This window comes from Scyliorhinus torazame, chromosome 11 (genome assembly GCF_047496885.1).
Source record: "Scyliorhinus torazame isolate Kashiwa2021f chromosome 11, sScyTor2.1, whole genome shotgun sequence".
In the NCBI taxonomy this organism is placed as follows: Eukaryota; Metazoa; Chordata; class Chondrichthyes; order Carcharhiniformes; family Scyliorhinidae; genus Scyliorhinus; species Scyliorhinus torazame.
This window is the reverse complement of record NC_092717.1, coordinates 65,774,666-65,796,977: the sequence shown is the minus strand read 5'-3', so window position 1 is coordinate 65,796,977 and position 22,312 is coordinate 65,774,666. Positions and strand designations below refer to the sequence as shown.

The following is a 22,312-nucleotide window of genomic DNA, read 5'->3' as shown; positions in this document are numbered from 1 at the left end:
AGCTAACACCCTCCAGACTCGGCAACATCCTGGTCAACTTCCTTTGCACTCTCCCCAAAGCATCCACGTCTTTCTGGTAGTGTGGCGACCAGCATTGCATGCAATATTCCAAATGTGCATAACTAAAGTTTTATACAACTCTAATGTGACCTGCCAACTCTTGTACTCAATGCCCCGACCGATGAAGACAAGCATACCGTATGCTTTCTTGACCACCTTATCAACCTGCATTGCCACTTTCATGGGACTATTGACCTGGGCGCACAGATCCATTTGTATGTCAATGCTCAGAAGGGTTCTGCCATTTACTGTATAATTCACACTTGAATTTGATCTTCCAAAATGCATCACCTCACATTTGTCTGGATTGAACTCCATCTGCCATTTCTCTGCCTAACTCTCCAATCTATCTATATTCTGCTGTATTCCCTGACAGTCCCCTTCACTATCTGCAACTGCACCTATCTTAGTTTCATCTGCAAACTTGCTTATCAGACCATCTACATTTTTTAATATATATATATATATATATATATATGTTACAAACAACAGTGGTCCCAGCACTGATCCTTGTGGAACACCACAGTTACAGATCTCCATTCTGAAAAACTCACTTCCACTGTTACCCTCTGTCTCCTGTTGCCAAGCCAGTTCTTTATTCAGCTAGCTAGCACACCCTGAATCCCATGCGACTTTACATTTTGCACCAGTCTGACATGAAGGACCTTTTCAAACGCCTTACTGAAGTCCATGTTGATGACCCATAGCCTTTCCCTCATCAGTTAATTTTGTAACCTCCTCAAAAATCTCCATCAAGTTGGTATAACATGACCGTCCCTACAGAAAACCATGTTGTCTATCACTAACAAGTTCATTCGCTTCCAACTGTGAATAAATCCTGTCCCTCAGCATCTCTCCAATAGCTTCCCCATTACTGACATTGGGTTCACTGGCCTAAAATTACATGGATTATTCCTGCTTCGCTTCTTAAACAAAGGGACATTCTCCAGTCCTCTGGAACCTCACCTGTGGTCATAGATGATGTAGAGATATCTGTTAAGGCTCCAGCCATTTCCTCTCTTGCCTCTCACAGAAACCTGGGATATATCCCATCTGGCCCAGGGGACTTGTCTACCTTAAAGCATTTTAAGATATCCAACACTTCCTTATTATTATGCTGACACGTCCTAGAGGATTCACACACCCATTTTTTGGAACCTGAACATCCATCATGTTGCTTCACAGCACCTGGAACCCTGGTTCGCGATTGCCGGCTTGGAATGTCACGTTAAGAAATGTTTGTCTGCTCAAGTGGCTGCAGTGATGTCAAGAGTGTGGGTGGAGCTGAGCTCTGGCTCTGCTTTTTAGTTTCGCTTTGAGGAAAAGCTTTGGTGTGTCTGTGTTTTTTCGTTTCGTTTTCGTGTTGGAGCTGCAGCCAGCCAAAGAAAGTGTAATTTTGATCTCTCTGCCGTCTTTAGATCATTTGGTGAATTCAGAGTGATAACTGCTCTCAGTAGAGAATTTGAACCTGATGTGTTTCTGTACTCTTTGGGGGTTGCATTTGAATTGATGGTTGCGAAGATGTTCACTGTGTGTTAAAAAGGTGAACTGAGTTCATAGAATAAACATTGTTTTGCTTTAAAAACTACTTTTAGATTTCTGCTGCACCACACCTGTAGAATGGGCCGTGTGCTCCCCATACAACAATCTCGTAAAAGTCGTGGGTCAGGTGATCTCCATGATATACTTTGGAGTTCTCTAAACCCTGGCCCATAACAAATTGGGGTCACCGACTGCAGGGTCTGCATGTTCTCCCCGTGTTTGAGTGGGTTTCCTCCGGGTGCTCCGGTTTCCCCCCCACAAATCCCGAAAGACGTGCTTGTTAGGTGAATTGGACATTCTGAATTCTCCCTCGGTGTTCCCAACCAGGCGCCAGAGTGTGGCAACTAGGGTTTTTTCACAGTAACCTCATTCCAGTGTTAATGTAAGCCTACTTGTGACACTAAAAGATTATTATGTCCCTCTCCTTGGTGAATGCCGATGCAAAGTACTCACTAAGAATCTCACCTGACTTCATGCATAACGTCCCTCCTTTGTCCTTGTGTGAGCCTATTCTTTCTCTAGCTACTCTCTTGCTCCTTATATATGTATAAATGGCCTTGGGATTATCTTTAACCCTGCTTGGCAATTACATTTCTTGGCCTCTTTTAGCTTCCTAACTCCCTGTTTGAGTCATAGAATCATAGAATTTACAGTGTAGAAGGAGGCCATTCGGCCCAGCGAGTCTGCACTGGCTCTTGGAAAGAGAACCCTACTTCAGAAGCCCATGCCTCCACCCTATCCCTGTAACCCAATAACCCCGCGTAATCGTTTTGGACACCTAAGGGCAATTTATCATGGCCAATCTACCTAACCTGCACATTCTCGGACTGTGGGAGGAAACCGGAGCACCCTGCGTAAACCCACGCAGATACAGGGAGAACGTGCAGATTCTGCACCGACAGTGACCCAAGCTGGCAATCGAACCTGGGACCCTGGAGCTGTGAAGCAACTGTGCTAACCACTGTACTGCCCTATTTTCTGTTCCTACTTTCCCTCTGTTCTTCAAAAGCTTTGTCTCATTTTAGTTGTCTCGACCTTATGTATGTTTCCTTTTTCTTTTTTACTAGTCTCACAATTTCCCCCATCATCCATGGGCCCCTAATCCTGCCATTTCTGTCCTTCATTTCTGCAGGGACATGCCTGTCCTGCATTCTAATCACCTGGCCTCTAAAAACTGTGACTTCTAACACATTCAAGGAGTCAGATTAGAAATAGTGAAACCAGGATCTCTGAAAGGGAGTCTGAAGTGTAAAGAGTGGAATAATGTTTATGTTGATCATTGATCTCCTGATGATCAATCGTGGTTGAACATGTTGGAGAGTTGATTTCAACTCCAGAACAATGCCACCACGAAACACATCTTCCCTTTACCTCCCCTGTCAGAATTCCATAAGGAACCTCTCCCTCCATGGCACCCATGTCCACTCCTCCTTCACACTCAACTTCTCATCCCCTTCCCACAGCACCTTCCCTTGAAATAGCAGAAGGTGTAACACCTGCCCCTTTCCTCCTCCCTCCACACTGTTGAAGGCCCCAAAGACTCCTTTTTGATGATGCAACATTTCACTTGCATTCCCCTTCAATTAAGTCCACCGCATTCGCTGTTCCCAATATGGTCTCCTCTATATGAAGGAGACTAAACGCAGACTGGATGACCACTTTGCGGAATACCTTCACTCAGCCTGCAAACATGATCTTCAGCTTCCTGCTTCTTGCCATTTCAATTTTTGCTGTCATGCTCACCTGTCCGTCGCGGACATGCTGCAATGCTGCAGTGAAACCCAACACAAATTGGAAGAGCAGCACCTCATCTTCTGATTAGGCATGTTACAGCCCTCGGGACTCAACAACTTTAGACTGTGACGTTTCTCCCCCACCGTAAACATTTTTTATGCACCCCAGACATTTTTTTATCCCTGTGTAAAAACCATCTCTGCCAATGGGCCATCTGGCACTTGCTCTTAGGTTTTGCCAAAACTTCATTGCAATTTCTCTTAGACTTTACGAATCACTGATCTTCTATACTGTTAGCTGTCCTACCCCCCTCATATGCAGTATATAATCCAACACCTCCCCGTCTTTAGTTCTGAACAAGTCATATGGACCCGAAACGTTAATTCCTGTTTTCGCTCCCTACAGATGCTGTCAGACCTGCTGAGTCTTTCCATCGTTCTCTGCTTTAGTTTATGAAAGGGAATACCTTTATGGATTATAATTGCTAACCACCATGCCACCCTTTCACATTTGAAAATGATCAGATGCAGGCAAGTGAGTTTCATGCAGTAAGGCTATGCCCATTTTCAAATGATGTTAATGAGAGTGACCTTCATTTCTTTTAGCGGGTAGTTTAGACCGTTGTAATTCCAGGCAACAAAGCAGCAAAATGACCTTCCATCCAAAACCATCCCATCTTTCATCCTTCTCCAGTATTATTATGATGAGTAACATGTTTTTGAAAAAATAAAATAAACTTTAATGCCTCAATGATTTCTTTTTCCTTTAGTTGTTCTCAAATCTTTAATTCATGGACTCTCATACAGTCCTGCTGAATTGACAGCCTACTTGGAGAAAAATAGTTGTTCAGTTTCTGTGCATTAAATCAATCTGCACTTTTTGTTTCACAGAGTTTTCCAAAGCCAATTTGCTTTAACAAGGAAACTGAAACATTTGAAGTCGTAGACAATGCCAAGACAAATCTGATAAAGCACTTAAAAAGTTTGGAGTATGCTCATACTCCAATGGACCCCATTTATGATGTGACAATCAAATCCGAAAGAAAATATCCCCAATTTGAACAAAACATCTCTGCTATTGGTCTGAAATTTGGAAGCAGCTTCACTGTACAGGTAGGTAGATGATTCACAGTGTCATTATGTGCCTGAGTCGTGATTGTGTATTCAGGAGTCGGCGCAGTAGCACAGTGGTTAGCAATGTAGCATCATAGCTCCAGGGTCCCAGGTTCAACTCCCAGCTTGGGTCACTGTCTGTGCGGAGTCTGCGTGGGTCTCCGGGTGCTCTGGTTTCCTCCCACAGTCCAAAAGATGTGCCGGTTAGGTGGATTGCCCTTTGTGTCCACAAAGTAGTGAACTCGCCAACATTGAGGGCATTTAAAAGTTTATTGGATAAACATATGGATGATAATGGCATAGTGTAGGTTAGATGGCTTTTGTTTCGGTGCAACATCGTGGGCCGAAGGGCCTGTACTGCGCTGTATTGTTCTATGTTCTATAAAGGTTAGGTGGGGCTACAGAGATAGGGAGGTGTGGGCTTAAGTGGGGTGCTCTTTCCAAGGGCCATTGCAGACTCGATTGGCATTTTATGAGTCATTTACAGTGCAGGAGGAGGCAACTTAGCCTTTTGAGTCCATGCTGGTTCTCCTTGGAGCTGTTCAGTCAGCCCCATTCTCCCCTCCCCATAGCTCTGCAAGCTTATTTCCTGCCAAGTGCTCATCCAATTCATTTTGAAAGTGTTGCTTGTATCTGTTTTTACCACCCTTGGTCAGTGAGTTCCAAGTCATTACCACACTCTATGCAATAGAAGTTCTTCCTCATATTCCTCTGCATTTCTTACCAAAAATCTTAAGTCAGTGTTCCCTGGGCCTTTTACTATCAGCTAATGGGAATGGTTTTCAAAGAACAAAGAACAATTCAGCACAGGAACAGTCCCTTTGGCCCTGCGCCGATCATGGATCATGGATCATGACTAAACTAAAACCGTATGCATTTACGGAGTCCGTATCCTTCCATTCCCACCCTATTCATCTATTTGTCTAGATGCCCTTTAAATGCCACTATCGTACCTGCTCCCACCAGCTGTCTAGTTAAACATAGAACAGTACAGCACAGAACAGGCCCTTCGGCCCTCGATGTTGTGCCGAGCATTGTCCGAAACCAAGATCAAGGTATCCCACTCCCTGTCATTCTGGTGTGCTCCATGTGCCTATCCAATAACCGCTTGAAAGTTCCTAAAGTGTCCGACTCCACTATCACAGCAGGTAGTCCATTCCACACCTTATCCACTCTGAGTAAAGAATCTACCTCGGACATCCCTCCTATATCTCCCACCCTGAATCTTATAGTTGTGCCCCCTTGTAACAGCTCCATCCACCCGAGGAAATAGTCTCTGAACATCCATTCTATCTATCCCCCTCATTATCTTATAAACCTCTATTAAGTCGCCTCTCATCCTTCTCCGCTCCAATGAGAAAAGCCCCAGCTCCCTCAACCTTTCCTCATAAGGCCTATCCTGCAAACCAGGCAGCATCCTGGGAAATCTCCTTTGCACCCTTTCCAATGCTTCCACATCCTTCCTATAATGAGGTGACCAGAACTGCACACAATACTCCAAATGTGGTCTCACCAGGGTCATGTATAGTTGCAGCATAACTCCGCATCTCTTAAACTCTCGCCCCCTGTTAATAAATGCTAACACACTATATGCGTACTTCACGGCCCTATCCACTTGAGTGGCAACCTTCAGAGATCTGTGGACGTGAACCCCAAGATCTCTCTGTTCCTCCACATTCCTCAGAACCCTGCCGTTGAACCTGTAATCTGCATTCAAATTTTTTCTCCCAAAATGAATCACCTCGCACTTATCAGGGTTAAACTCCATCTGCCATTTTTCGGCCCAGCTCTGCATCCTATCAATGTCTCTTTGCAGCCTACAACAGCCCTCCACCTCATCCACTACTCCACCAATCTTGGTGTCATCAGCAAATTTACTGACCCACCCTTCAGCCCCCTCCTCCAAGCTATTGATAAAAATCACAAATAGCAGAGGACCCAGCACTGATCCCTGTGGTACACCGCTGGTAACTGGTCTCCAGTCTGAAAATTTTCCATCCACCACCACCACCCTCTGTCTTCTATGTGATAGCCAGTTACTTATCCAATCGGTCAAATTTCCCTCTATCCCACACCTCCTTACTTTCTTCATGAGCCGACCATGGGGAACCTTATCAAACGCCTTACTAAAATCCATGTATACGACATCAACTGCTCTACCTTCATCTACACACTTAGTTCCCTCCTCAAAGAATTTAATCAAATTTGTGAGGCAAGGCCTACCCTTCATGAATCCACGTTGACTATCCCGGATTAAGCTGCATCTTTCCAAATAATCATAAATCCTGTCCTTCAGGACCTTTTCCATTATCTTCCCGACCACCGAAGTAAGACTAACTGGCCTATAATTACCAGAGTCATTCCTATTCCCTTTCTTGAACAGAGGAACAACATTCGCCACTCTCCAGTCCTCTGGCACTATCCCCGTGGACAGTGAGGACCCAAAGATCAAAGCCAAAGGCTCTGCAATCTCATCCCTTGCCTCCCAAAGAATCCTTGGGTATATCCCATCTGGCCCAGGGGACTTGTCGACCCTCAGGTTTTTCAAAATTGCTAAGACATCCTTCCTCAGAACATCTACTTCCTCCAGCCGACCCGCCTGAATCACACTCATCCTCAAAAACATGGCCCCTCTCCTTTGTGAACATTGAAGAAAAGTATTCATTCAAGGCCTCTCCTATTTCTTCTGACTCCATGCACAAGTTCCCGCTACTGTCCTTGACCGGCCCTACCCTCACCCTGGTCATTCTTTTATTTCTCACATAAGAGGAAAAAGCCTTGGGGTTTTCCTTTATCTGACCCGCCAAAGACTTCTCATGTCCCTTCCTAGATCTCCTAAGCTCTTTTTCAGCTCATTCTTTGCTACTTTGTAACCTTGAAGCGACCCTACTGAACCTTGTTTTCTCATCCTTGCATACTCTTCCTTTTTTCTCTTGACAAGACATTCAACCACTTTTGTGAACCATGGTTCCCTCACACGGCCATTTCCTCCCTGCCTGACAGGGACATACCTATCAAGGACATTTGTTCTTTGAACAAGCTCCACTTTTCATTTGTGCCTTTCCCTGACAGTTTCTGTTCCCATCTTATGCTCCTTAATTCTTGCCTAATCGCATCATAATTGCCCCTCCCCCAATTATAAACCTTGCTCTGCCATATGGCCCTATCCCTCTCCATTGCAATAGTGAAAGACACCGAATTGTGGTCTCTATCTCCAAAGTGCTCGCCCACAAACAAATCTAACACTTGGCACGGTTCATTACCCAGTACCAAATCCAATGTGGCCCCCCCTCTTGGCGGCCTATCCACATATTGTGTCAGGAAACCCTCCTGCACACCCTGTACAAAAACTGCCCCATCCGAACTGTTCGACCTATAGAGGTTCCAATCAATATTTGGAAAGTTAAAGTCACCCATGACAACTACCCTGAGACCTCCACACCTATCCATAATCTGTTTTGCAATTTCTTCCTCCACATCTCTATTACTATTTGGGGGCCTATAGAAAACTCCTAACAGTGTGACTGCTCCTTTCCTATTTCTAACTTCAGCCCATATTACCTCAGTAGGCAGATCCCCTTCAAACTGCCTTTTTGCAGCCGTTAAACTATCCTTGATTAACAATGCTACTCCTCTTTTGCTATCTTCCCTACTCTTACTGAAACATCTACACCCCGGAACTTCCAACAACCATTCCTGTCCCTGTTCTAACCATGTCTCCGTGATGGCCACAACATCGTAGTCCCAAGTACCAATCCACGCTCCAAGTTCACCCACTTTATTCCGGATGCCCCTTGCATTGAAGTAGACACACTTCAACCCACCTTTCTGTCTGCCGGTACACTCCAGCCACCTTGATACCCTCCTCAGTACCTCATTACTCTCGGTACTGGCTTCTGGAACACAGCTCGTTTTCCCAGCTCTTGACAAATTAGTTTAAACCCCCTCGAAGAGCCGTAGCAAATTTCCCTCCCAGGATATTCGTGCCCCAATGGTTCAGGTGCAAACTGTCCTGTCTGTACAGGTCCCACCTTCCCCAGAATGTGCTCCAATTATCCAAGTAACTGAAACCCTCCCTCCTACACCATCCCTGTAGCCACGTGTTTATCTGCACTCTCTCCCTGTTCCTCACCTCACTAGCACGTGGCACCGGCAACAAACCAGAGATGACAACATGGTTTGTCCGGGCTCTCAGCATCCACCCTAGCTCTCTAAATTCCTGTTTTAAATCTAGTTAGTGTTCCATATATTACACACCTGTGTAAAAAAAACCAAAAAAAAACAAATTTGTCTCGCACATCAATTCTAAACTTTCTCCCACACAATTTAAACCTATGTCCCCTAGTACTTGACTTTCCTACCCTAGGAAAGAGCATATGGCAATACACTCTGTCAATGCTCGTACAGCCCCAGTGCATCCCCCACGGTTGTGGCGACTAAGGTGAAGGCCACCATTCCTGGTTGAATTCTGAAGTGCATTGTCTGCAGGGGATGATAGTCAGACAGGTTAGCACAGTGAGTACCCCCGTGCCCAACCAGGTCCACCGTGCTATAAGCTGGCCCCGGTCTGCACTGCCATGTCCCCCACACCCATCTCCGGCCATTCCCCTGGCACCTGACCCCCTCATACCTGGCCTCGTCAGTGCCCAGCACTGTGGGGGCCTCTGGCCCTGGCGCACTACCCATGCCAGCAGTATGCTCCGCTGACCCATCCGGCGCCCTCCTGCAGGGGCTACTGTGGGCTGTGGACAGTGCTGTTGGGTGGGCCACATGCTGACCCGCTGTGAGTGGCGCCCGGTTGGGAGGGGAGAGTTGTTGGGGTGGAGGGTGGGGTGCAGGGGTGAATGTTCGAGGCTGGGGTGGTGGTGTGGGGGATGGGGGCTGGGGTGCACGGGTGGTGTGGAGGACGGGTGCTGTGGTGTGCTGGTGATAGGATGGGGGCACCCATATGGCCAGTGTCATTCTGCACAACCACGGGCCATGGTGGATGGTCAGTGGGGTGCGCAGCAAGACGTCTGTCTTGCAGGCCACTGCAATGGCAGTCCGTGCCTTGCCATTGGTAATTCCTCACGGCAGAGGCGGTACATTGTCGAAGCCCTGGAGAATATTGGGTCCATTCCGCTAATAATATGCCAATGGCGTTTACTGTACGTGTGTAGTGGAAAGCATTGACGCTGTTGTTGAGGCACCCGGAACATGGCATTCTGGCATGCGCCTAGCATCTGCCACGCTTTTGGTTCACTACCGATACTCTGTCCAATCTTCCTAGACAATAGTTTCCTGACACCAAATCCTTTAAAAGAATGGTAACTCTTTCAACAGCTAATGACTGGGACATTCAGTTCTGAAATCAAAACCAGTTCCAGACAATGGATAAACATCCAATTTGAAGTTATTGTGAAGAAAGACAATCACACGACTCAAGTGGCCATTGTGAAATAACTGTCAGCCTTTGAGAAATGGTTAGTGTGCTGTTTAACATCCAACCGGAGACACCCCCCATCTGCAGCATCAACTATCACTGAATCATAGAATCATAGAATTTACAGTGCAGAAGGAGGCCATTTGGCCCATCGAGTCTGCACCGGCCCTTGGAAAGGGCACCCTACCTAAACCCACACCTCCACCCTATCCCCGTAACCCAGTAACCCCACCTAACCTTTTTTGGGACACGGGGGCAATTTAGCATGGCCAATCCAACTAACCTGCACATCTTTGGACTGTGGGAGGAAACTGGAGCGCCCGGAGGAAACCCACGCAGACACAAGGAGAATGTGCAGACTCCGCACAGACAGTGACCCAAGCCGGAAATCGAACCTGGGACCCTGGAGCTGTGAAGCAACTACTAACCACTGTGCTACCATGCTGCCCATGGACAGAACATCTGTCTTCAGCCAGCTGAACTTGAACTCCTATGTGAAATAATTCCTCATTGGACCATGACTCACTAAATCATATGCACTATTACTATCTAGTTATAAACAGTGTGTGTCTGTGTCGCACATCATTCCTTCAGATACTCTACTGTCTTGTTCCACTGTCTGCCAACCTCCAGTCTGATAAATAACTACTGGTATTTTCTACGACTGACTGATTTCTGTGTTTATACAATTTTCGTTTTGATTTTTCCAACTCAGGGGCAGTTTAGCATAGTCAATCCACCTACCCTGTGTTATGGGGGTGAGACCCACGCAGACACAGGGAGAATGTGCAGACTCTACACGGACTGTAGCCATTTGATAAAACACACTTTTCTTAAAGGGACTCTCATGACACCAGGACATCTCTACACAACGGAACAAAGTGCGATACAGCACAGGAACAGACCCTTTGGCCCTCTAAGCCTGTACTGGTCATGATACCAACCTTGGACAAAACCCTCAGCACATCCTTGTGCGCCGTATCTCTCTATATCCATCCTATCTATCTATTTGTCAAGATGCATTTTGAATGCCATTAATGTATTTGCTTCCACAACCTTCCCTGGCAATGCTTTCCAGGCACTCACCACCCTGGTGACTGACCCCTCCACCCTGGGAAAGAGTGCCTGCCTATCCACTATTCATGCCCCTCGTAATCTTGTAGACCTCTTTCAGGTCACCTCTCACCTGTCGTTCTAATGAAAACAGTCCGAGTCTATTCAGCCTTTCCACATAACTAACACCCTCCAGACCAGGCAACATCCTGGTAAACCTCCTCTGCACCCTCTCCAAAGCCTCCCCATCCTTCTGGTGGTGTGGCGACCAGAATTCTGCACATTATTCCAATTGTGGCCTTATCAAGGTTCTGTACAACTGCAGCATGACTTGCCAGTTTTTATACTCGATGCCCCATCCAATGAAGGCAAGTGTTCCATGCAGCACGGTAGCACAAGTGATTAGCACTGTGGCTTCACAGCGCCAGGGTCCCAGGTTCGATTCCCTGCTGGGTCACTGTCTGTGCGGAGTTTGCACGTTCTCCCCGTGTCCGCGTGGGTTTCCTCCGGGTGCTCCGGTTTCCTCCCACAGTCCAAAGACGTGCAGGTTAGGTGGATTGGCCATGATAAATTACCCGTAGTGTCCATAAGGGTTGGGAGGGGTTATTGGGTTGCGGGGATAAGGTGGAAGTGAGGGATTAATGTGGGTCGGTGCAGACTCGATGGGCCGAATGGCCTCCTTCTGCATTGTATGTTCTATGTAATTCTATGTAATATGCTTTCTTGACTACCTTGTCCACTTGTGTTGCCACTTTCAAAGACCCGTGGACCCGCGTGCCCAGATCTCTCTGACTTTCTATATTCCCAAGCCTTTTTTCCTTTACATTATATTTACCTTCTCTGTTAGACCTACCGAAATGCATTACCTCACATTTGCCTGGATTAAACTCCATTTGCCATTTCTCTGCCAAGTTTCCAACTTAGCTATGTCCTGCTGTATCCTCTTAACAATTTTCAACACTATCTGTCACTCCACCAACCTTGGTGTCATCTGTGAACTTACTGATCAGACCAGCCTCCAAATCGTTTTGTATACTACAAACAACAGAGGTCCCAGCACAGATCCCTGTAGCCACTAGTCACAACCTGCCATTCAGAAAAAACACCATCTACTGTTACCCTTGGCATTCTGTGACCAAGTCAGTTCTGTATCCATCTTGCCACCTCACCTCTGATCCCGTGTGACTTCATCTTTTGTACCAGTCTGCCATGAGGCACCTTGTCAAAGGCTTTACCGAAGTCCATGTTAACATTCATCACCCTCCCCTCATCAATCATCTTTGTCACCTCAAAAAACTCTATCAAGTTAGAGAGGCATGACCTCCCCTTCATAAAACTATGCTGTCTATCGCTAATGAGTCCATTTGTTTCCAAATGGGTATATATCCTGTCCCTGAGAATGCTCTCCAATAATTTATTTACTACTGACATCTGTGAAATGTGGAACTTGTTCAAGGAACAGGTACTACGTGTCCTTAATATGTATGTCCCTGTCAGGCAGGGAAGAGATGGTCGAGTGAGGGAACCATGGTTGACAAGAGAGGTTGAATGTCTTGTTAAGAGGAAAAAGGAGACTTGTGTAAGGCTGAGGAAACGAGGTTCAGACAGGGCATTGGAGGGATACAAGATAGCCAGGAGGGAACTGAAGAAAGGGATTAGGAGAGCTAAGAGAGGGCATGAACAATCTTTGGTGGGTAGGATCCAGGAAAACCCCAAGGCCTTTTACACATATGTGAGAAATATGAGAATGACTAGAGCGAGGATAGGTCCGATCAAGGACAGTAGCGGGAGATTGTGTATTGAGTCTGAAGAGATAGGAGAGGTCTTGAACGAGTACTTTTCTTCTGTATTTACAAATGAGAGGGGCGATATTGTTGGAGAGGACAGTGTGAAACAGATTGGTAAGCTCGAGGAAATACTTGTTAGGAAGGAAGATGTGTTGGGCATTTTGAAAAACTTAAGGATAGACAAGTCCCCTGGGCCTGACGGGATATATCCAAGGATTCTATGGGAAGCAAGAGATGAAATTGCAGAGCCGTTAGCAATGATCTTTTTGTCCTCACTGTCAACAGGGGTGGTACCAGGGGATTGGAGAGTGGCGAATGTCGTGCCCCTGTTCAAAAAAGGGACTAGGGATAACCCTGGGAATTACAGGCCAGTTAGTCTTACTTCGGTGGTAGGCAAAGTAATGGAAAGGGTACTGAAGCATAGGATTTCTCAGCATCTGGAAAGACACTGCTTGATTAGGGATAGTCAGCACGGATTTGTGAGGGATAGGTCTTGCCTTACAAGTCTTATTGAATTCTTTGAGGAGGTGACCAAGCATGTGGATGAAGGTAAAGCAGTGGATGTAGTGTACATAGATTTTAGTAAGGCATTTGATAAGGTTCCCCATGGTAGGCTTCTGCAGAAAGTAAGGAGGCATGGGATAGTGGGAAATTTGGCCAGTTGGATAACGAACTGGCTAACCGATAGAAGTCCGAGAGTGGTGGTGGATGGCAAATATTCAGCCTGGATCTCAGTTACCAGTGGCGTACTGCAGGGATCAGTTCTGGGTCCTCTGCTGTTTGTGATTTTCATTAATGACTTCGATGAGGGAGTTGAAGGGTGGGTCAGTAAATTTGCAGACGATACGAAGATTGGTTGAGTTGTGGATAGTGAGGAGTTGTGGATTAGTGTAGAGTTTGTTGGCTGCAAAGAGACATAGATAGGATGCAGAGCTGGGCTGAGAAGTGGCAGATGGAGTTTAACCCTGAAAAGTGTGAGGTTGTCCATTTTGGAAGGACAAACATGAATGCGGAATACAGGGTTAACGGTAGAGTTCTTGGTAATGTGGAGGAGCAGAGAGATCTTGGGGTCTATGTTCATACATCTTTGAAAGTTGCCACTCGAGTGGATAGAGCTATGAAGAAGGCCTATGGTGTGCTCGCGTTCATTAACAGAGGGATTGAATTCAAGAGCCGTGAGGTGATGATGCAGCTGTACAAAACTTTGGTAAGGCCACATTTGGAGTACTGTGTACAGTTCTGGTCGCCTCATTTTAGGAAGGATGTGGAAGCTTTGGAAAAGGTGCAAAGAAGATTTACTAGGATGTTGCCTGGAATGGAGAGTAGGTCTTACGAGGAAAGGTTGAGGGTGCTAGGCTTTTTCTCATTAGAACGGAGAAGGATGAGGGGCGACTTGATAGAGGTTTATAAGATGATCAGGGGAATAGATAGAGTAGACAGTCAGAGACTTTTTCCCCGGGTGGAACAAACCATTACAGGGGACATAAATTTAAGGTGAAAGGTGGAAGATATAAGAGGGATATCAGAGGTAGGTTCTTTACCCAGAGAGTAGTGGGGGCATGGAATGCACTGCCTGTGGAAGTAGTTGAGTCGGAAACATTAGGGACCTTCAAGCAGCTATTGGATAGGTACATGGATTACGGTAAAATGATATAGTGTAGATTTATTTGTTCTTAAGGGCAGCACGGTAGCATTGTGGATAGCACAATTGCTTCACAGCTCCAGGGTCCCAGATTCGATTCCGGCTTGGGTCACTGTCTGTGCGGAGTCTGCACGTCCTCCCCGTGTCTGTGTGGGTTTCCTCCGGGTACCCCGGTTTCCTCCCACAGTCCAAAGATGTGCAGGTTGGGTGGATTGACCATGATAAATTGCCCTTGGTGTCCAAAACTGCCCTTGGTGTTGGGTGGAGGTGTTGAGTTTGGGTAGGGTGCTCTTTCCAAGAGCTGGTGCAGACTCAAAGGGCCGAATGGCCTCCTTCTGCACTGTAAATTCAATGATAATCTATGATTAATCTAGGACAAAGGTTCGGCACAACATTGTGGTCCGAAGGGCCTGTTCTGTGCTGTATTTTCTATGTTCTATGTTCTATCAGGCTCACCGGCCTATTGTTTTCAGGATTATCCCTGCTATCTTTCTTAAACAAAAAATAGAGAAGTATCCCTGTGTTTGCTAACTTTATTTATGACTGGGTTATTACCTGTAATGGGCTTTTCTGAATTGGAGATAGAGAAGGTATAAGTTAGTGTGTCCTTTTATTTTAATAATTGTTTAACTGTTACTTGAAAAACGATATTCTATGATAACTTGGTTACTCCGGTGTTAAAAATAAAGTTTGTTTTAATATAAAAGTTCCTCATTTGTGGGTGGAATCGTTCCTGTAGTAAAGTACACTTTCATAGAATTTGCAATGCAGAAGGAGGCCATTCGGCCCATTGAGTCTGCACTGGCCCTTGGAAAAAGCCCATGCCTCCACCCTATCCCCTAACCCAGTAACCCTGCCTAACCTTTTGGACACGAAGGGGCAATTTAACATGGCCAATCCACCTAATCTGCACACTTTTGTCTTGTGAGAGGAAACCGAAGGAAACCCACGCAGACCCGGGGAGAAAGTGCAAACTCCATACAGATAGTCACCCAAGGCTGGAATTGTCCTTGGAGCTGTGAGGCAGCAGTGCTAACCAATATGCCACTGCCGACCAGTTTACAGTTTACTCCGTTTCCTCACAGTTTACAAATTGAAAAGCTGTTGGGGTTTCCCTTCCAGTTTCTCAATATAAATTGGGGCCTGCTCCGGCCCAGTAACACAATTTACTAAAAAATACTCCTTAAGGGAAGTGAAGTTTTCTTCCATCCTTTAATCGGGTATACAAGTTCTTCAATTTGATAAAATTTCTTACTCTTAACTCTAGTGGATACAAACCTAACCTTTCCTCATGAGACAACCCACTCATTCCTGGTATTAGTCTGGTAAACCTCCTCCAAACTATTTCAAATGCAGTTACATCTTTCCTTAAATAAGATGACCAATACTGTACACAGTACTCCAGATGGAGTCTCACCTGTGCCCTGCATAGCTGAAGCATAGCCTCCCCACATTTGTAGTCAATTCCCCTTCCAATAGACAATCAAATTAACTTAACTTTCCTAATTATTTGTTTGTCTATATTCTGTGATTCATGCACTAATACATTCAGATCCTTCTGCACCTAAGAGTTCTGCAATCTCTCGCCATTTAGATAACAAGTTTTATTATTCTTCCTGCCAGAATGGACAATTTCAAATTTGCCCACATGACACTCCATTCGCCAGATTTTTGCTCACTCACTTAACTTAGGTGGAATTTACATTGCAGAAGGAGGCCATTCGGCCCATCAAGTCTGCACCAGCCCTTGGAAAGAACACCCCACTGAAGCGCACCCCTCCACCCTATCCCTGTAACCCAGTAATCCCACCAAACCCTTTTGGGACATTAAGGGCAATTTAACATGGCCAATCCATGTAACCTGCACATTTTTGGACTGTGGGTGGAAACCGGAGCACCCGGAGGATATACCCACGCAGATATGGGGAGAACGTGCAGTTTCCGCACAGACAGTGACCCAAGCGAGAATCGAAACCGGGACCCTGAAGCTGTGAAGCAACAGTGCTAACCACTATGCTACCGTACCGTCCGCTCTCTCTTTGTAGTCTCCTCATGTCCTCTTCATAATTTAGTTTCCTATCTACCATTGTGTCATTAGAAAATTTAGCAACCGTACCTTCAGTCCCTACATCAAATGTGATTTTTATAAATTGAAAATCTTGAGGTCCCAGCATTGATCCCTGTGGACAATCCTCGTCACATTCTGCCAATCAGAAAAGACCCCTTATGCCAACTTTGTTTCCTATTGTTGGCTGCTCTTCAATCCATGCCACTATGTTTTCGTCTGCACTCTTGAGCTTTTATTTTTCTCATTAACCTTTGATCTGGCACCTTGTCAAATATCTTCTGGAAATCTTTATCCACAGCACATGAAAACAGGCCCTTCGGCCCAACTTGTCCATGCCGCCTAGTTTTTAAACCACTGAGCTAGTCCCAATTGTCTGCATTTGGCCCATAACCTTCTATACCCAGCTTTCCCAAATAACTGTCCAAATGCTTTTGAAAAGACAAAATTGTACCCGCCCCTACTTCTCGTTTCAGACACTCACCACCTTCTATGTAAAACAAATTGCCCCTCTGGTCTTTTTTGTATCTCTCCCCTTAACCTTATGCCGTCTGATTTTAGACTCCTACCTTTGGGAAAAGGTGGTGACTATCTACCTTATCTGTGCCCCTCATTAGAACATAGAACATAGAACAATACAGCGCAGTACAGGCCCTTCGGCCCACGATGTTGCACCGAAACAAAAGCCATTATCATCCATATGTTTATCCAATAAACTTTTAAATGCCCTCAATGTTGGCGAGTTCACCACTGTAGCAGGTAGGGCATTCCACGGCCTCACTACTCTTTGCGTAAAGAACCTACCTCTGACCTCTGTCCTATATCTATTACCCCTCAGTTTAAAGTTATGTCCCCTCGTGCCAGCCATATCCATCCGCGGGAGAAGGCTCTCACTGTCCACCCTATCCAACCCCCTGATCATTTTGTATGCCTCTATTAAGTCTCCTCTTAACCTTCTTCTCTCCAACGAAAACAACCTCAAGTCCATCAGCCTTTCCTCATAAGATTTTCCCTCCATACCAGGCAACATCCTGGTAAATCTCCTCTGCACCCGCTCCAAAGCCTCCACGTCCTTCCTATAATGCGGTGACCAGAACTGTACGCAATACTCCAAATGCGGCCGGACCAGAGTTCTGTACAGCTGCAACATGACCTCCCGACTCCGGAACTCAATCCCTCTACCAATAAAGGCCAACACTCCATAGGCCTTCTTCACAACCCTATCAACCTGGGTGGCAACTTTCAGGGATCTATGTACATGGACACCTAGATCCCTCTGCTCATCCACACTTTCAAGAACTTTACCATTAGCCAAATATTCCGCATTCCTGTTATTCCTACCAAAGTGAATCACCTCACACTTCTCTACATTAAACTCCATTTGCCACCTCTCGGCCCAGCTCTGCAGCTTATCTATATCCCTCTGTAATCTGCTACATCCTTCCACACTATCGACAACACCACCGACTTTAGTATCGTCTGCAAATTTACTCACCCACCCTTCTGCGCCTTCCTCTAGGTCATTGATAAAAATGACAAACAGCAACGGCCCCAGAACAGATCCTTGTGGTACTCCACTTGTGACTGTACTCCATTCTGAACATTTCCCATCAACCACCACCCTCTGTCTTCTTTCAGCTAGCCAATTTCTGATCCACATCTCTAAATCACCCTCAATCCCCAGCCTCCGTATTTTTTGCAATAGCCTACCGTGGGGAACCTTATCAAACGCTTTGCTGAAATCCATATACACCACATCAACTGCTCTACCCTCGTCTACCTGTTCAGTCACCTTCTCAAAGAACTCAATAAGGTTTGTGAGGCATGACCTACCCTTCACAAAGCCATGCTGACTATCCCTGATCATATTATTCCTATCTAGATGATTATAAATCTTGTCTCTTATAATCCCCTCCAAGACTTTACCCACTACAGACGTGAGGCTCACCGGCCTATAGTTGCCGGGGTTGTCTCTGCTCCCCTTTTTGAACAAAGGGACCACATTTGCTGTCCTCCAGTCCTCTGGCACTATTCCTGTAGCCAATGATGACATAAAAATCAAAGCCAAAGGTCCAGCAATCCCCTGGCCTCCCATAGAATCCTAGGATAAATCCCATCAGGTCCCGGGGACTTATCTATTTTCAGCCTGTCCAGAATTGCCAACACCTCTTCCCAAGTACCTCAATGCCATCTATTCTATTAGCCTGGGGCTCAGCATTCAGAAATCCCATTAATTTCCCCCAAACCATTTCTCTACTAATACTAATTTCCTTCTCCCTCACTGAAATTTGTGTTACTCAACTTCCAGTGCATTATTTTATAGATCTCTATAAGAGCAACTCTCAGCCTGCTACGCTCCAGGGGAAAAGTCCCAGTCTATCCAGCCTCTCCTAACTCGGATCATCAAGTCCCGAAAGCATCCTAGTATATTTTTTCTGCACTCTTTCTAGTTTAATAATATCCTTTCTATAATAGAGTGACCAGAACTGTACACAGTATTCCAAGTGTGGGCATACACACCTTTTGGACTGTGGGAGTCATGGGGAGAACGCAGTCATGGGGAGAACGTACAAACGCCACACAGACAATCGCCCAAGGTCGGAATTGAAACTGGGTCCCTGGTGCTGTGAGGCAGCTGTGCCACCGTGCTGTCTGATTACACTACTGCTTTCCAAATGCTGTGCTATGAAATCCTTGATAATGGACTCTAGCAACTTCCCTACTATTAACCTTGGGCTCATTGGTTCTCTTTTCTCTCTACGTCCCTTTTTGAATAGCAGGATTATATTAGCAACCCTCCAATCTGCAGGAACCATTCCAGAGCCCAAAGAATTTTAGAAAATGACCACCAATGGAACTACTACTTCTAGGGTCACTTCCTTAAGTACTCTGGGATGAAGATTATCAGGCCCTGGAGATTTGTCCACCTTCAATCCCATTAATTTCCCCCAAACCATTTCTCTACTAATACTAATTTCCTTCTCCCTCACTGAAATTTGTGTTACTCAACTTCCAGTGCATTATTTTTTTTTCTTCTTTCTTTTGTGAAGACAGAAGCAAAGTTTGAATTTAGTTCCTCAGCCATTTCTTTGTTCCCCATTATGAATTCTCCCTGCTTCTGACTGTAACGGACCTACATTAGTTTGTATCAATCATTTCCTCTTTTATGTACCTATAGAAATTTTTACAGTCAGTTTGTACGTTCCCCGCTAGCTTACTTTCAAATTGTATTTTCTCTTTCTTAATCAATACCTTGGTCCATCTTTACTGAATTTTAAACTGTTTGCATTTCTCAGGTCTATTTCTTTTTCTCGCTAATTTGTATACTTCTTATTTGAATCTACTGGGTTATGGGGATAGGGTGGGGTCGTGGGCCTAAGTAGGGTGCTCTTTGAGGGTCGGTGCAGGTTCAATAGGCTGACTGGACTCCTTCTGCACTGTAGTGATTCTATGATTCTAATACTATCTCTAGTTTCCCTTGTAAGGCATGGTTTGGCCACAGTTCCCTTCCTACTCTTGAGCCAACTAGAAATAAACAACTTTTGGAGTTTGCCTATTCGTTCCTTGAATGCCTGCCACTGTCCTTCCTTTCAGTAATGTTTCCCAGTTCATCATAGCCAACCCATGTCTCATATCTTCATAGTTATCTATATTGAGATTCAGGATCCTGGTCTCAGAGTCAACCACCTCACTATCAACCTTGATAAAGAATTCTATCATATGGTGTTGCTAACTTTGCCTTAGTTTAATTGCTCTGTTTTATCACCTTTGCTCTTGAGTCGCCAGGTATCCTTATGATACCGCCACGTGGTTCAAGTCCGAGTATTGATCAATAATCCAATACACCGCTTAGTAAGATTTAAATCAAAGCACATTTATTACACACAGTAATCGCTACTCATGCACAAATTCTACGTCTAAGCTACTTCTACAACTAACAGGCCAATACTTAACTTGGAACTGGCCCACCAGGTCAGGGAAACGAATGGCCTTCCGTTCGGGTTCTGAGCCTGCGGGATTCGAAGTTGGTACAGATTGGTAGCTAGGAGCGCCTATCTCGTAGCGAGCGTTGAAGTAAGACTTACAGTTTTTGAGCGGCTGTTGAAGAGTTAAGAGAGCTGGAAGTGGTTGAAGAGAGGTGGAAGAGAGCGCTTTGAACTTGGGGCTCAATTGTTATAGTCCCCAGGGGCTTCCCGCCTTTCGGGGCGGACCCTGTGCCTGGTCCCAAGTGATTGGACTTTTGGTTCGATTTTCTCTAATGCTGGAGCGGTTCCCTGATCGATGGGCGGTCTTGAGGTGGTCGTTCACCTCCTTTTGTGTAGGTTTCTGCTGGCGCCGAAGAGTCTGGTTTTGCTTTGTGTGTCTAAATGTTGCTTATTGTTCCCGGGGATTGCTCATTAGTATGCAGATGGCTGGTGTTTTGTTATGCCGATGGTTGCTGGTATCGATCTTGTCTGGCCTTTCCAGAGGTAAATACACAGCCAACCTGCAGCTGCTCGTTTTTGTCCTGTTGGCTGACTTTCCCATCAGCCTTTGCCGTTCGCCATTTTAAATCGGGAGTTAGCCATTTTAAGTGGCTACAATGGTCACTCATCTCCAAGGGTTCTCTCACAATAATAATAATCTTAATTATTGTCATAAGTAGACTTACAAGGAACTGCTTTGATCGAAAGTTACCAGGTGGGGGGATGCATCTCAGGCCAACTTAAAAGAGCAATTCGAAACTCACTCCCAGCGAGCCAGAGTGAGATACATCAAAGAGTGAGTTTGGGAATTTGAAGCTGGGTGAGAATTCGAGGCTGGATGGGACGAGGTGCCTTTTAGCCCTTGATTTGTTGCACAAATTTCCAGGGAGTGGCCTTGCCCTGCTGCAGGTGACTATTAGCAAGAGAATTGATTGATAAATCGCAGGTAAGTCCTTCATATTGGGAGCGGAGCTGAGCGGGAGTAATCGGGACTGTAGTGAGGAGGTCAGTGGTGTTTGTGTCTGCGTCTCTGTGTTTTCAGATTGTGGTGGGAAAAACAAAGTGACGTCACAGTGAAGCTGTGACCTGATTGGCTGGTAGGGAATCTGTGTTAAATTTGAAATAAAAACATAGTTTAACTAATTACTTAACTAGGTAGAGGAGTAACTAAACCTGAGGGCAGAGATTAGTATTTAGCGTTTAATTTTACAGTAAACATCTGGTGCCAGGGACCACAAAGATAATTGTAACTTAATCTAAAAACGATTTAAGTGATTATTTTGAATAAAATAACTAATGTGTCATTCAGCGGGGTGCAGTGCTTGAACTGGGCGATGTGGGAGATCCGTGACGTTTCTAGTGATCTGGTCAAGTCGATGTCTGCAGGAAGTTAATCAATGGCAGCTCCTCACGGACCACGTGGTTCAATTGGAACAGCAGTTGGATGCACTGAGCAGCATGCAGGTGGCGGAAAGCATCATAGATGGGAGTTATGGAGATGTGGTCACACCCAAGGTGCAGGCAGACAGATGAGTGACTGCTTGAAAGGGCAGATAGGCAGTGCAGGAATCCCCTGTGGCTGTCCCCCCTCCCTAACATGTATACCATTCTGGATACTATTTGGGGCGGGGGCGGATAGCGTGTTAGGGGAAAACATCAGCAGCCTGAATACTGGCTCTGTTGCTCAGCATGGGAGGGCAAAGTGCAAGAGAGCAATAGTTATAGGGGACTCTATAGTAAGAGGCACAGATCGGCACTTCTGTGGACAGGAAAGAGACTCCGGGATGGTATGTTGCTTCCCTGGTGCGAGGGTCAAGGATGTTTCTGAACAAACACAGGACATCCTGAAGGGGGAGGGTGAACATCCAGAGGTCAGTACACATGGGTACTAATGACATAGCAGGAAGAGTAATGAGGTCCTGCAGAAGTA

At 45.6% G+C, this 22,312-nt stretch overlaps 1 protein-coding gene across 2 annotated transcripts in view; it reads left to right on the top strand.

Moving 5' to 3' along the window:
• The window catches only part of LOC140385316 (regulator of G-protein signaling 22-like), a 689,200-nt gene that overhangs the window by 89,252 nt on the left and 577,636 nt on the right, over nt 1–22,312 (top strand). For both annotated transcript variants that reach the window (XM_072467373.1, XM_072467374.1), the window contains exon 4: nt 4,227–4,448. In XM_072467373.1, coding sequence (XP_072323474.1) covers nt 4,227–4,448 — 222 coding nt within the window. The remainder of the gene's footprint in view (nt 1–4,226; nt 4,449–22,312) is intronic.